Source organism: Drosophila subpulchrella, unplaced genomic scaffold, assembly GCF_014743375.2.
Source record: "Drosophila subpulchrella strain 33 F10 #4 breed RU33 unplaced genomic scaffold, RU_Dsub_v1.1 Primary Assembly Seq91, whole genome shotgun sequence".
Taxonomy (NCBI): domain Eukaryota; kingdom Metazoa; phylum Arthropoda; class Insecta; order Diptera; family Drosophilidae; genus Drosophila; species Drosophila subpulchrella.
The window spans coordinates 53640-68080 of NW_023665725.1; the positions used below are offsets into that span (position 1 = coordinate 53640).

General features: G+C 42.4%; 1 protein-coding gene across 1 annotated transcript; it reads right to left on the reverse strand.

Annotated features, from left to right (window-relative positions):
* Nucleotides 1-10081: 10081 nt before the first annotated feature.
* Nucleotides 10082-12090, reverse strand: LOC119562745 (uncharacterized PE-PGRS family protein PE_PGRS10-like; the record flags this gene model as incomplete). The annotated part of the gene is made up of 3 exons (XM_037875951.1): nt 11926-12090; nt 11728-11880; nt 10082-11170 (listed from the first exon to the last, which is right to left on the reverse strand). Coding segments are annotated over exons 1-3 (1407 nt in total), but the record flags the coding sequence as incomplete, so codon positions are not given.
* Between the last annotated feature and the right edge of the window lie 2351 nt (nt 12091-14441).

Genomic DNA, 14441 nt, shown 5'->3' on the forward strand with positions numbered 1-14441 from the left:
AGCGGGCAAAGCCTCGCACACGACGACGAAAGATTTTAGGCCCATAAGTCTGACATCCTTTCTCCTTAAGAGCTTCGAGCGACTGATTGGACTGCACGTCAGGTCAGTCATGGACTCGAAACAGTTATCAGCAGCGCAGCATGCATATTCAAAAGGCAAGTCCACCGAATCAGCTCTACACGCGGTAGTCAGCCAAATCGAAAAGTCACTCAATCACAAGGAATACGCACTTGCTGCATTCCTGGATATAGAGGGCGCTTTCAACAATGGTCTCCCTACAGCCACAAACGAATCCCTCACCGACCTGGGTGTTGAGATCCAAATCGTGGAGTTAATCCATAAATTGCTGATGAGCAGAATGGTAACCTCCACGCTAGGAATCTCAACACAAACAAGGTTCGTGAACAGGGGAACCCCTCAGGGTGGTTTACTCTCCCCCCTGCTATGGAACATCGCAGTAAATAAGCTGTTGTGCTACATGGAAGGGGGTGGATGCAAGGTTGTGGAATATGCGGACGATGTAGCCATTATTTTCTCAGGAAAATTTCCTCAGACACTATGCGATCTAATGACCGCCAAACTTAAAATACTCTCTGACTGGACAACAGAAAGAGGTCTAGGGGTAAACCCCTCGAAAACGGAACTGGTGCTGTTTACAAACAGATACAAGATTCCTCAACTAAACCCACCAATATTAAATAACTGCTCTCTCTCCTTCAGTGACAACGCCAGGTATTTGGGGTTAATATTAGATAAGCGTCTGACATGGAGACTAAACAGCCAAGAGAGAACGAGGAAGGCAACAATTGCCCTGTACTCCTGCAAAAAGGCCATCGGAACGAAATGGGGCATGTCCCCAAAAATCGTCAACTGGATACACACAGCGATAGTTAAGCCTATTCTGCTCTACGGAGTGTCAATATGGTGGCCCGCGCTAATGAAGCAGACAACCACAACAAACCTAAACGAGGTACAACGAAATGCTATTCTGAACCTTCCAAGTCTGGACTTAGCCGGCATGGAACGAGCTAAGATAGCTGCGGTTCGGATGAGGGACTTAGGGCAATGGAAACCCCAAATATACGGTCATGCCAGGATACTCCAGCAAGACACAATGATCCCACCCAGTACAGATCTATGTAAGCCTATTGAATACATCCACACCCCCTTTGAAGCATTGCTCCCAACCAGAGAAGACTGGGAACAAGGCCAGCCGGGCCCTACAGAGGCAGTCAATTTCTACACTGACGGCTCAATTAAATAATCAAGTCGGATGAGGTATATACTCCGAACAACTTAATATCAGGAAATCCTTCAGACTTCTGGATCACTGTAGCGTCTTCCAGGCGGAAGTATTTGCCATAATTGAAGCTTTGATGCTTCTGAACGATGCAAACTGTCAGAATAAACTGATTAACATCTATAGTGATAGTCAAGCGGCTATCAGGTCGATTATCTCGACCAATACAAACTCCCACACCATATCAAACTGCCGCAAATCTCTGCCCGAGATGGCTCTGCAGTTTAAAATTTACCTGATATGGGTCCCGGGTTACCGGAACATTACAGGCAACTGTATTGATGAGCTGGCCAGGCATGGCACTACCGTTCCTCTCCTTCCGGACAAGGAGAACATTGGTATGCCGATGGCCACCTGCAAGCTTAACATTAGAAATCAATATAAGAAACTTGCGAGCCTAGCATGGACACATGTTAAGCACTGTCGCATCTCTCGCCAGACATGGCCAATCATCGACGCGAAGAGAACTTCGGAACTATTAAGACTAAACCGTACCGAGTGCGGAATGGTAATACGAGTGTTAACAGGCCACTGGTTGGTTGGCACACACGCAAGCAGATTGGGCGCGCCCCGAAACGATTTCTGCAGAAGCTGCAGGGACGAGGAGGAAGAGGAAACGGTGGAACACCTGTTCTGTTCCTGCCCGGCCCTGTGCAGATCTAGACTGTACCACTTAGGGAATCCCTTCATGAGCAGTCTATCTGAACTGCCGAACATAAGCCTAAAACGAATAATAAAATTCATTAAAGCAACCGGATGGGAATTATGCTAAGCCAGCTGCAATAATGGCAGCAGATTTTTAAGAAAGGGGATACAGATCCACGCGGTACCACAATGGACCTTTTAAGGACTAAGTGTGTCAATGATTTGGCAGCCGCTCTAACCTAACCTAACCTGACCTACCTATCGATTGATTCCCACTCTAACGCCCATAACGCTTAAATCTGTCTACCGCCGATAGGTGGCGTATTTCAATATTGCTTTGCTGCTTGCATATCTCCATTTCCATTTGGTCCCTTTAGCTGAGTAACGGGTATCTGATAGTCGGGGTACTCGACTATAGCGTTCTTCCTTGTTTTTACTACATTTTTATGTTGGAACTCTATATTACGACAGCAAGTAATATATCTTTACAATAAGCATATTATTCCTAAGTGTGTATCTTTACAAAAATTTGATATTCAACTATCTGATTTAGAAGGTACCTATGATAAAGATGTGCAAATATATTTAACCCGATTATGTTTTGAAATTTCAAAAAAGATGCGTACAGAAATAAAAAGAGATGTTCTTGTATATAAGCAAGCATTATTGACTAAGCAACCATCGTCATCAAATAAAAAATAACACTAATAAATCAACACCTTAAGATGATCAAACAACAAGTTGTCGATGAAATTCATAAGGCAGCGCGAAAAAACTTTATACGGCGAAAGTTCGTTCAAAAAGGGATAAATGACACATGGCAAATTGATTTAGTTGAAATGATACCGTTTTGGAAAGAAAATAAGGGTTTTAGATATTTACTGACCGTTATTGACACGTTCTCAAATTATGCATACGCCGAGGCAGTTAAGACAAAGTCTGATCTGGATGTAGCAGAGGCAATGAAATCTGTTTTTAAAAAGAGTAAAAGTACACCCAAGAATATTCAGTCAGATCAAGGGAAAGAATTTTTTAATTCCACTTTTAGGAAATTAATGGATAAATTTGATATAAATCATTATCATACTTATACGCATCTCAAGGCTTCTATATGTGAACGCTTTAATCGAACATTAAAAAATCGTATGTGGAAAATGTTTAGTATGCAGGGTAAATATAAGTGGATTCATAACATCAATTATCTCGGAAATCAATAGAATAATTTTTATCACCGAACAATTAAAATGAAGCCTATAGATGTCTGCTCGAAAAATGAAGAGTTTATTTTTAAATCAGTATATAATATACCAAAAATATTTCCAAAACATACATTTTTAGTAGGTGATTTTGTTAGAATAAGTAAATAGAATAAGAATAGAAATAGAATAGAATAGAATAAATAGAATAAGTAATACCATTATGAAGGGATACGAACCTAATTGGACCACAGAAGTTTTTAAAGTTTTAAAAGTGAAGTCTACATACCCCGTTACATATGGAATACAAGATTATATGGTATTAATGGGTCATTTTATGAAGAGGAACTTCAAAAAGTGAAAGACAAAAATGCTTTCCTAGTAGAGAAAATACTAAAAAGGAAAAATTATCAAGTGCTTGTAAAATGGAGCGGTTTCGATTCCAGCCACAACTCATGGATATCTGTAAATGACCTGCTAAAGTAATAAAACGCAACAATAACAAGTTTAATTTTTTATCCATTTATTTACAAATTGTTATTCTTATAATATAAATATATCTGTTAGCATTTAGTTTATAATTACTTGTTAGCATTATATAAATAAATAAATAAATAATATAAATATATAAGCATTTATTTAATATTGGGTTTAATTTTGGATACTACTTAATATATGTTCAATATTATAATGACCATGAGCCAATGTATTACAATTATCTGGTAAAATATATCTCTTATCATCCTTATAATTAAGACTTATTTTGTTCATAATTTCAGTATAGAGGATGTGCGACCTACTTCGAATAACTCGCTGGGATCCATAAAATGTTTTTTTATATTTTATACATTCTATATAATCTTCATGATTCAGTTTTTTAATAACTGATTTCTTAACTCCTTTAATTTTTTTATACATTCGTTTTCGTTTCCTTCCTTATCAACTAAACAAGAGTATGCCTTAGCCTTAAGTCCAGCAAAAGAAGTCATAACCCTACCTGCATGTTCATCCTTCATTTTTCCAGGTTCCCTATTATTAGCTTGAACTATATTAAATTGGTTGTCTAGTTTATAATTTGAGGTATCGAATCGTTCGGGATTTTCTTTTAAAGTTTCGTAAAAGTCTTCCTCTGAAGATAAAATAAATGAATCTGTATCCATATAAATTATTTTCGAAGAAGGACTTTTAAGTAATAGAAAATTATAATAAAATTCATACATTAACCATTTAGATAATTCTAAAAATGATGGTGTTGATTCAATCGCTGCAAGATCTGTCGCGAATATCTCAACGCTATGAAAATCATGTCTAGCTATGCGTTGCCTGAGGCCTGGCGAATTTTGCCTTGATTTATAATGTTTTACTAATACTATATTTCTTCGCTTGGCGACATTTTCCATTGTTTTGCCGTATACTGCATTATTCATTAACTTAAAAAAATGTTTTTCAAAATCATTTTCGGCTAGTTTTCTTTGATCAGTGTTTAAATAAATTTTTTTTACAATTAAACCATGCTGTATACAAAGTTGCAGCTGTTTTAAGTGGATATTGTATTCGCTTTTATTCGTTAAGTCAGCTATAAGTATTTTCTGCTTACCTCCTGGAGGAACTTTGTTTTCTGGACAGAAAGGCAAGTAGTTATGTGAGTCATGCCTATCAGTAGGATATTCTAAATCAACATCTAATATATATCCTACATTTCCCTCAACAGAAATATTTTTATAATCGAACGATTCTAATTGATCGTTACTTAAAAATTTAAATCCTTAAAGCGGTAAGGGTTGACTCATTGCCCAACCATATAAATTATTTGCATCAATATAGCTCAGATAGTTATTTGGTTTACTTGAATCAAAGTTAGTTATATATTTATTATTAGCTATAGAAATTCTTTGGGTACATTGAGTCAACCCACCCCTTATCGCTCTTTTTAAAAAATTGTACATGTCACCGTCGCTAATAAGTTCTAAATTTACATTAGTATACTTGAGCATAGCATTCCAAAATATTGACGATGCTGTAACATAGTTAATAGGGTCTAGCTTATAAATTTTCTGACAAATTTATCTAAAATTTTCGAAAACATCTGTCAAAATTAAAACATCACTTTCTAAATAAAGTTTTATATAATCTTTTATAGTATTACACTTGAAAGTTTTCCAAACCTTTTGGGCAAAATTGTAATCATCTATACTACAATTTTCTTCGCTGAGAGAATTGTAAAAACTATCAATGTCTGGAAGCTGGGTATCCTCAAATTTTTCAAAGCTATCTAAATAGTCCTAAGGGAAAACACCCTTCCTACGCATTTCCTTAAAATTTTCTCCCTGATATTTAGTACTTAGAATCTTAAAATCTTTGTCCTCCATGTAGCTCGATAGTTTTTCAAAGCTCGAATTCAAAAATCTAATCGAATCGATGTATCTTATTTTGAATCTATTTGAGGCATTTATTTTATTTGTCTGCGTTAGCGCATTATAAAGCTCTTTATTACATGGTATGGGGCTTAAGTCTCCTTCTAATTCAGTAATGAATAAATGTATGTCATATTTAGATAAGTTATGAAATACTACAGGAAAGAAGGGATCACTTAATTTATACTTTGGCTTACAATTTTTATGAATGGGACTCATGTATTTTCCAGAAAATTGATCAAAATATTTGTCCAGGTCGTCAGCGTTGATTTCCTTTTCACAGTCACAGCAGTTGCCTTCCTGTTCATGGATTGTGCTAGCAATCGGGTTTTTGGGGGTCGACCAGTACATGTAAAACAAGCTCGTAGTTTTTTCCTTGAGTGATTTGCAGAATTTTTGTATGCAGTCAGCGCCTATAAAATTATACAAAATTTGAATTAGTTTTTAAAATAGTAATACATTAATTTTTTGATGTTTTTTACATACCTTCATATGTCCACAATTCGTTAAGATCAGGATTATATTTATGTGCTATATAAAATGATACGGCACATGCAGTATGCTTCTGCACTTTTGTTGTTGACGAAGTTGAAGACGAATTTAGGCATGTTCTATAGTTTTCAAGAACAGCCTCAATATCGGCATATATCACCACCGGAGGAGATAATTTTTTGTTAAAGCCCTTGAATGAAATTGTAGTATTTGGTTCAGGGTTAAACGAGGCCACTTTTCTGCATTCAAATTTGTTGTGGGTAGTATTATTAACCGTGAAAAACTGTAGACAGTTATCACAAAAACATCCTCCTGATTTGGCCTTGGAATGCTGTGAGTAGCATAATCTTTTTAAACTTGTAATGTAAGCGTAATACATACTTTCTTGGTTTACGTTATTTATTCCCAATATATTTATGTGGTTACTTCGAATACATTTAGTTCTAAACGTTGGACCGATAATTTTGTCACCATCAGCATCGATCTCATAAATATTTATACTAAAATCTTTATTATTTTTCTCGAAATGAATAATTCCTTTATTCGTGATTGGAAACTCGATTCCTGAAAAATCCAATCTTATACCGTAATATACAATTATTTCGTTATTAATATTAATGTGGTAAGTTGTGGGCTTTGTCATTTTCTCTCGTGAATACTTTTTTTGCTTTGCTGTTGTAAAGGTAGCACTCTCATGAGTTTTATTAGCTATGAATGCCAGTATGCACCATTTGAAACAAAATACGTCAGTATTCTGTACGTTTATAAGTGCATTTCGGGCTCTTATATTCTTCGGGGCATGTATGTATCCGCTAGAAGGATTGTTTTCTAGTTTGATTATAGTAATTTCAAAATAATTTAAATTTTTTATTGCCCAACCAGAGTCTTTTTCTTGAAACTCACTGCTCGATGCTAATAAGCTATCTACTGCCATATTTAGTTCATCGATAATGTTTTCATTTTGGTATACAGATTTATATGCAGTCCCAAAATGTTTTGTTGTTTCAACAGTAACTCCTTCGTCTGTTTGTTTAATATAGGTACCATAAACTCTTAGGTTGAATTTAATGGCTCTATATTCTATCATGCAATGCTTTATAATTTCAATTATATTTTTGACAATGCTGATAAAATTCTTTTAAATCAATAGTGTTTTGAACTGTGCTATTGATTCGATATGATTTGACAGGAAAAACAGTTTGTGAGTTAAGAAGAATTATATTTTCATTATTTTTTACTTCTCTTGCTGATGCATTTTTATGCTTATCGGTCAATATGTGTTGACGTTCCCTTGATGCAAGATATTTATCACCACAAGTAGGGCATAAAAGTTCTAATTTTAAATCCTTTTTATTTTCGCTAATCTTAGCTTTTTTTCCTGATTGAGTACTTCCTTACCCTCATCCATTCTCATCCGTTTGAGAGCATTTGATGATGTTGTGGGATGATCGTCCACATGATTTTGCCTTTTGATTTGGGGTTGCCGTTTTTCAACATTCATAAAAATATTGAATGCATTTTTTGGTCCATTACAATTTTGATAGTGCTCGTCAAATTCATAATTATGAACTAAGGTAGAGCATAAGTCACACCTTATTTTCGATTTACACATTAAAACCTCGAAGGCATTCCGAGGCTTTGAGCACTGAGCATAATGAGCTTCAAACTCACTCATCTCCACATTTTTGGTGCACAAATCACAAGCAATGAATGACTCCATTTTTAGGGTTTTAGTTTTAATTTTTTTACTCAAAAAATATATTGTTATATGTTGTTATGTTGCTAACAATTTTCACCCACTCGTTAAAAAGGTAAAAAGCACGATTCGAATTGTTAGGCGCGATTACAAGGACCGATGTGGATCTAATTATATTATTAGAATACAGTTCTGAGGCATTTGAAGAACTGATCCTGAGCAATTTGAGTGGTGTCATTTTTATACCCGTTACTCGTAGAGTAAAAGGGTATATTAGATTCGTCGGAAAGTATGTAACAGGCAGAAGGAAGCGTTTCCGACCCCATAAAGTATATATATTCTTGATCAGGATCACTAGCCGAGTCGATTTAGCCATGTCCGTCTGTCCGTCTGTCCGTCTGTCCGTATGAACGCTGAGATCTCGGAAACTATAAGAGCTACAATACTGAGATTAGGCATGCAGATTCCTGAGATTCCTGCGCAGCGCAAGTTTGTTTCAGAAGAGTGCCACGCCCACTCTAACGCCCACAAACCGCCCAAAACTGTGGCTCCTACAGTTTTGATGCTAGAACAAAAATTTTAACTGAAATGTATTGTTCTCATCAATACCTACCGATTGACCTAAAAAAAATTTTCCACGCCCACTTTAACGCCCACAAACCGCCCACAAACTTCAAAAAATCGTAAATATGAACGCGGATATCTCGGAAAATATCAAAGATAGAGAAACTGGATTTCAGATTTAGATTCCGTAGGCTTGAGCGCAGCGTAAGTTTGTTACGCGAATATGCCACGCCCACTCTAACGCCCACAAACCGCCCAAATCTGTGGCGCCCACAATTTTTATGCTAGATAAAAAATTTTAACTGAAATGTATTGGTCTCGTCAATACCTATAGATTGATTTAAAAACAAGGAAGAACGCTATAGTCGAGTACCTCGACTATCAGATACCCGTTACTCAGCTAAAGGGACCAAAGGAAAATGGAGATATGCAAGCAGCAAATGCGCCACCTACCGGCGGTAGACAGATTTAAGCGTTGTGGGCGTTAGAGTGGGCGTGGCAAAGTTTTTTTTAAATCAATCGATAGGTATTGACGAGGTTAATACATTTCAGTTAACATTTTTTATCTAGCATAAAAATTGTGGGCGCCACAGATTTGGGCGGTTTGTGGGCGTTAGAGTGGGCGTGGCATATTTGAGTAACAAACTTGCGCTGCGCTCAGGCCTACGGAATCTAAATCTGAAATCCCGGTTCTCTATCTTTGATATTTTCCGAGATATCCGCGTTCATACTTACGATTTTTTGAAGTTTGTGGGCGGTTTGTGGGCGTTATAGTGGGCGTGGCAAACTTTTTTTTGGGTCAATCGGTAGGTATTGATGAGTACAATACATTTCAGTTAAAATTTTTGTTCTAGCATCAAAACTGTAGGATCCACAGTTTTATGCGGTTTGTGGGCGTTAGAGTGGGCGTGGCACTCTTTTGAAATAAACTTGCGCTGCGCAGGAATCTCGGGAATCTGCATGCCAAATCCCAGTATTGTAGCTCTTATAGTTTCCGAGATCTCAGCGTTCATACGGACAGACGGACAGACGGACAGACGGACAGACGGACAGACGGACAGACGGACAGACGGACAGACGGACAGACGGACATGGCTAGATCGACTCGGCTAGTGATCCTGATCAAGAATATATATACTTTATGGGGTCGGAAACGCTTCCTTCTGCCTGTTACATACTTTCCGACGAATCTAGTATACCCTTTTACTCTACGAGTAACGGGTATAAAAAGTTTGCCACGCCCACTCTAACGCCCACAAACCGCCCAAGCCTGTGGCGCCCACAATTTTCGTGCTAGATAAAAAATTTTAACTGAAATGTATTGGTCTCGTCAATACCTATCGATTGATTTAAAAAAACTTTGCCACGCCCACTCCAACGCCCACAATGCTTAAATCTGTCTACCGCCGGTAGGTGGCGCATTTGCTGCTTGCATATCTCCACTTTCCTTTGGTCCCTTTAGCAAAGTAACGGGTATCTGATAGTCGAGGTACTCGACTATAGCGTTCTTCCTTGTTATAGTCTAGAATGTTCACTTAACAGGTTGACATCTACGGGGAGTGCATACAGGCATGTTGTACTCCTAGAACCAATCCGATTGGTTCTCGAATATAAGGAGCAGCCCAATTCCCCAGTAGAATGGTTATTAGAAGGAAAACGAACACAAGTATTGATAACAAGTAACCGGGGGTGAACGTAATGTAGGAGGGGTTAGGATGTAGGTAAATGTCGAAGGTGTACAACTTTGACAACCGCCTTCCTCCGGGGCCGATACCTGCCGCATGAACTGCGGTCGCGGGCGCGTCGCTCCGGGTGTCGAAGTCTGCCGCTGCAACGGGGGTCTTTGGGTGGCCGGCGGCTCGGGCCACACCCAAGTTCCTTTTCCAGCGATTCCGCCTCCCCCGTCGTTGCCGTCGTCGCCGGTGTTGGCGAGCCCGTGCTCGGTGTAGGCGGAACCCACGCATCCTGCCGGCCTCTCGTCCGGGGATCCCGAGGATTCACTTTGGGGACCCCCTCCTCCCATATCCTGGGCTCCTCCCTCGTCGGTGCCGTCGCGGGCCCCTCTGGCCACGTCCATACCACCGTCTTCTGCCTCCACCGCACGCCCTCGGCCACGAACGCCCGCGTGCTGTGGCTTACGTGCGCTGCCGGTACCTCCGTCCGCACCACCGTCTTCTCCTCCGCCTGTGCCTGGTGGACTGCCTTCTCGTGCGGTTGTGGCTGCGGCTGCGCGGTCGATTCTCCGGATTGCGGTTGCGCGTCCGGTCGCTCTGGCTCGGCGTATCGCGGCGTGGGTGGCCGGGCCGGCCTCCACGGCGGCGTGGCCAACAAGGCTCGTCCGTCGCTGTCTCGGGCTTCGTTCGTGAACCACTCCTCCTCGTAGCGGGGAGTGGGTGGCACCTCCGGCAGCCACCGCGAAGGGGATGGCGCGCAGGGCTCGTCCCCATCCTCGCTCTTCCCTCCCGGACTGGGCTCCTCGGCCGCGTACCTGGGGGTGAGTGGAGCCTCCCACGAGTCCTCCACCGGTTCCTCCCACAGACGTAGCTCCTCCTCCTCCGCCTCCTGCAGACGGGCATGCCATCAGGCCGCCGCCGCTTCGTGGTCCTTCCGCAGCCGGACCTGCCACCGAGCCTCCTCCTCCGTCGAACACTTCTGCTCCTCGTCCGACGGTTCCCGTCCCTCGTCCCGCGCGGTATCCGATCGCCCGCCGCCGCTCTCCGGAGCCGGCACTCTCTCTCTCTTCGACAGCGGGATCGCCGACCACCTCCACTCCGCTGTCCGAGCTCACCGCGAGTTCTGGTGCGGAGTTCTCGGCGTGGGTTCGCTCCAGGGCCCGCTGCAGAGCTCGGGCTCCTCCTGCGCTCTTCGAATCTTATGACGCGTGAGTTACGTATAACCCCACTTCACTTCCCACATATGTCCAAAACCCAATTTCTTCTTTACCACCTCTTAATAATAAAGTACAAGAATTGTGTTCGTAACCACGGTTACTCGGATCGATCAAACCAATGTTCGTAACCAAAGGTACTCGGTTCGATCTAGCCAAGTTGCGTTGCAGGGGTCAACAACCCACCAACGAACAAGAACACACGATCAACGCAACTTATACGGAGCAGCAACCAGGCGTACAGTAGCAGCACAATATTGTGACGACGCCACAGGTATGACACAATCGACCAAGACTCAGCAGAACAACCCAACAAGTAGCGTTGCTGCTGACACTGCAGCCCACCGAACCAACACCAAACTAGGTCAACGCAAGCACCAACGCTGATGTCGTACGGAGCAGAGAATTTAGACACCCGTTTCCGGGTTAGAATAGTATTTAAGCCCTTATCTACAATCCAATAAAGTCAGTTACAAATCTAAACACTCACAAGTCTTATTACTTCTCTCACGTAAAGACTCTTGTCAACTCACCCTAACACAGCTCATCGATCGCCTGTGGTCCGGCACCATACTACTATAGCTATCTGTGTCGCGACGCGAATCGTCCTGTGTGCTCTCTAGTGTCCCCGTGCTAGCGACAGGTGTGTCAGTATCCTCCTTGTCCCGCGGCGTGACCTCAACACACTGTTGAACCCCGGTTACACGAGTATCTGGTACCCCTCCTCACACAGTCCATATCGCCCGTGGTCCGGCACCGTGATACCCACAATCACCCGTGTCGCGACGCGATCCGACTGCAATAAAACAGCGTCCCCGTGCCAGCGACGAGCGTCTATACCCCTTCTCGTCCCGCGGAGTGACCCGACCTTGCCCATCGAACTTAGGCAAGAACATTGGTGACCCCGACGTGATCCTTTACCAACAAAGGATCACACTTCAGCTTTCGCCTTCCACATAGGCAAGGCACACCGGTTTGCACAGGTAAGACTTGTTTACACAATCACCTGTCAGGCCTATCTTAAGAACCGCAGTAGCCGACTTACTGAAGATCTGCACTATGTCGACTTCATTCATCGAGCAGACAAACCAAACCAGAATCGATTTACACAATCGGTTGTTAGACGATCAAAACGAGCTGCAAGGAAAAATACAACAGCTTATTAAGAACTATGGAAAAGATTCCGCCGACCGGCGCCTCCGAGAAGGCTATTATGCCGGCAGGTTAGAACAACTAACGGAGCTCTGGCAACAATTTTGTGATCTGGATGAAGAGGTCCAGCAAGCGGCACTACCCACGGGAAGTGAATACTCCTCACGACTAACCGCACTTAGGGAGCTGGTCGAGAAGTATCAAAAGGTGTTCCATGACAATATACCGACTGGAAGCGTTCCACCAAAGGCCCCCAGACGGACGTCAGCCAACATCAAGATCACAACAGGAGAACAAGTAAAGGGAAGCTCCACAATTGAAACGGTAATTCGACAATTGCAGAGAAGATGCAACGAATTGGAATCATCATTAACATTAGCCTCAAACGCTCCAACCGTCACCCCAGCTCTACAAAGACACTTGGATCTCCATTGGGCATTACTGAGGCAAGCCCACGATGAATTAGATAGCACACCCGGAGCCGCTGCTCGGGCAGAAGCAGAGCTAGCCCAATTCCACACGTTATATGAGGAATACGAAATGAATTTACTTCGAGAAAACGATGCGCCCATGAGCCTAAACTTGGCACTACCGCCGATTAGCATTCCGGAATTCAATGGCGAGTATCTAGACTGGCCACGGTTCCATGATCTCTTTGTGGAATTGGTACATAACAAACCATATTCGGCCAGTCAAAAACTACATATTCTACAGAGTTCGCTTCGTGGTGAAGCGAGGAGCGTCTTGACAGACACAGCCTTCTCCCAGGGTGGTTATGACGACACCTGGTTGCGTTTAAAGGCCAGGTATCAGAACGGAAAAATACTAGTATTCGCCGCCATAGCAAAAATCGTTGACTACAAGCCTATAGATGGCTCCTCACGCCAACTCAGAGCCTTACATGACACTATCAAGAATTCAATGAGCACTCTTAAAAACCTGGAAATCTGCACAAAGAGCTGGGATCCAATTATAGGGTTCTTAGTACGGCGGAAACTAGATCAGTATACGTTAGCCGCTCTCGAAGACTCAGCCAACTCACCGACAGAAGTCCCATTGCTTGAAAGTGTTTTAGCCTTTCTAGAACGGCGATCCGGCATGTTGGAAACATTAGACGCTCAACCCAAACCGTTGGCAGCACGAGATAACTTTTGTAAAATTTGCAACATAGCCACACACCGGCCATTGTCCTGCAATATGTTTCGAAGAATGAACCCGGAAGAACGTCGGCAGGCAATGACGAAGATTGCAGGCTGTGCTAATTGTCTATCAAGCTACCATAAGACAAACAGCTGCCCGTCGCCAATGACCTGTCGGTTCTGCCGTCAACGGCATCATTCCATGTTACACAAACATCCAGATTCCACGGCGCCGGTTGTCGCCATTGCTACCCGAGATCAACCGTTGCAAGCAATGAGTGGCTCAGGTCCAAATCAGCAAAATCCAAGGATTAACGAGGTGTCTGCGTTGGCCCGCGGCCAACAGCCAAACACGTACGTATTACTCGCTACAGCTATTGTGGCACTACAAGGACAAACCGCAAGGCGAGAACAATGTCGCGCAGTCATCGACCTTGGCTCTCAGCTAAATCTCATGTCTAGAAGGATGGCAGATCAACTTGGGCTCCCCACCTTCAGCACTTCACAAGGTATCCTAGGAATTGGACACACGGCGCAGGGATCTTCGTCATCGGCACGTGTACGGCTGTCATCGTTGAGGTCGAATTTTCAGAAGGAGATTGAAGTGTTTATCCTACCACAACTGACGAAAAACCTACCGTCGGAATCCATAGATGAAGGACTCAGTATTCCGAGCACTGTAGTATTGGCAGACCCGGAATTCGGGCAACCCGGAAGCATAGACTTGCTTCTGGGAGCCGAGGTGTATGCTCGATTAATAAGACCCAGACTTATCGATTTGGGGGATGACAAGCCAACGCTACAGGAAACCGCTCTTGGGTGGATTGTGTTCGGCGGAGTGAGACGACGAGTGCCAGCAGCCATGGCAGGAAATGTCATGACAATAACCCGGGAAGACCCACTACCAGCCCTAGAAAAATTTTGGAAGCTAGACACGTTTAATACCGAAGTACCAG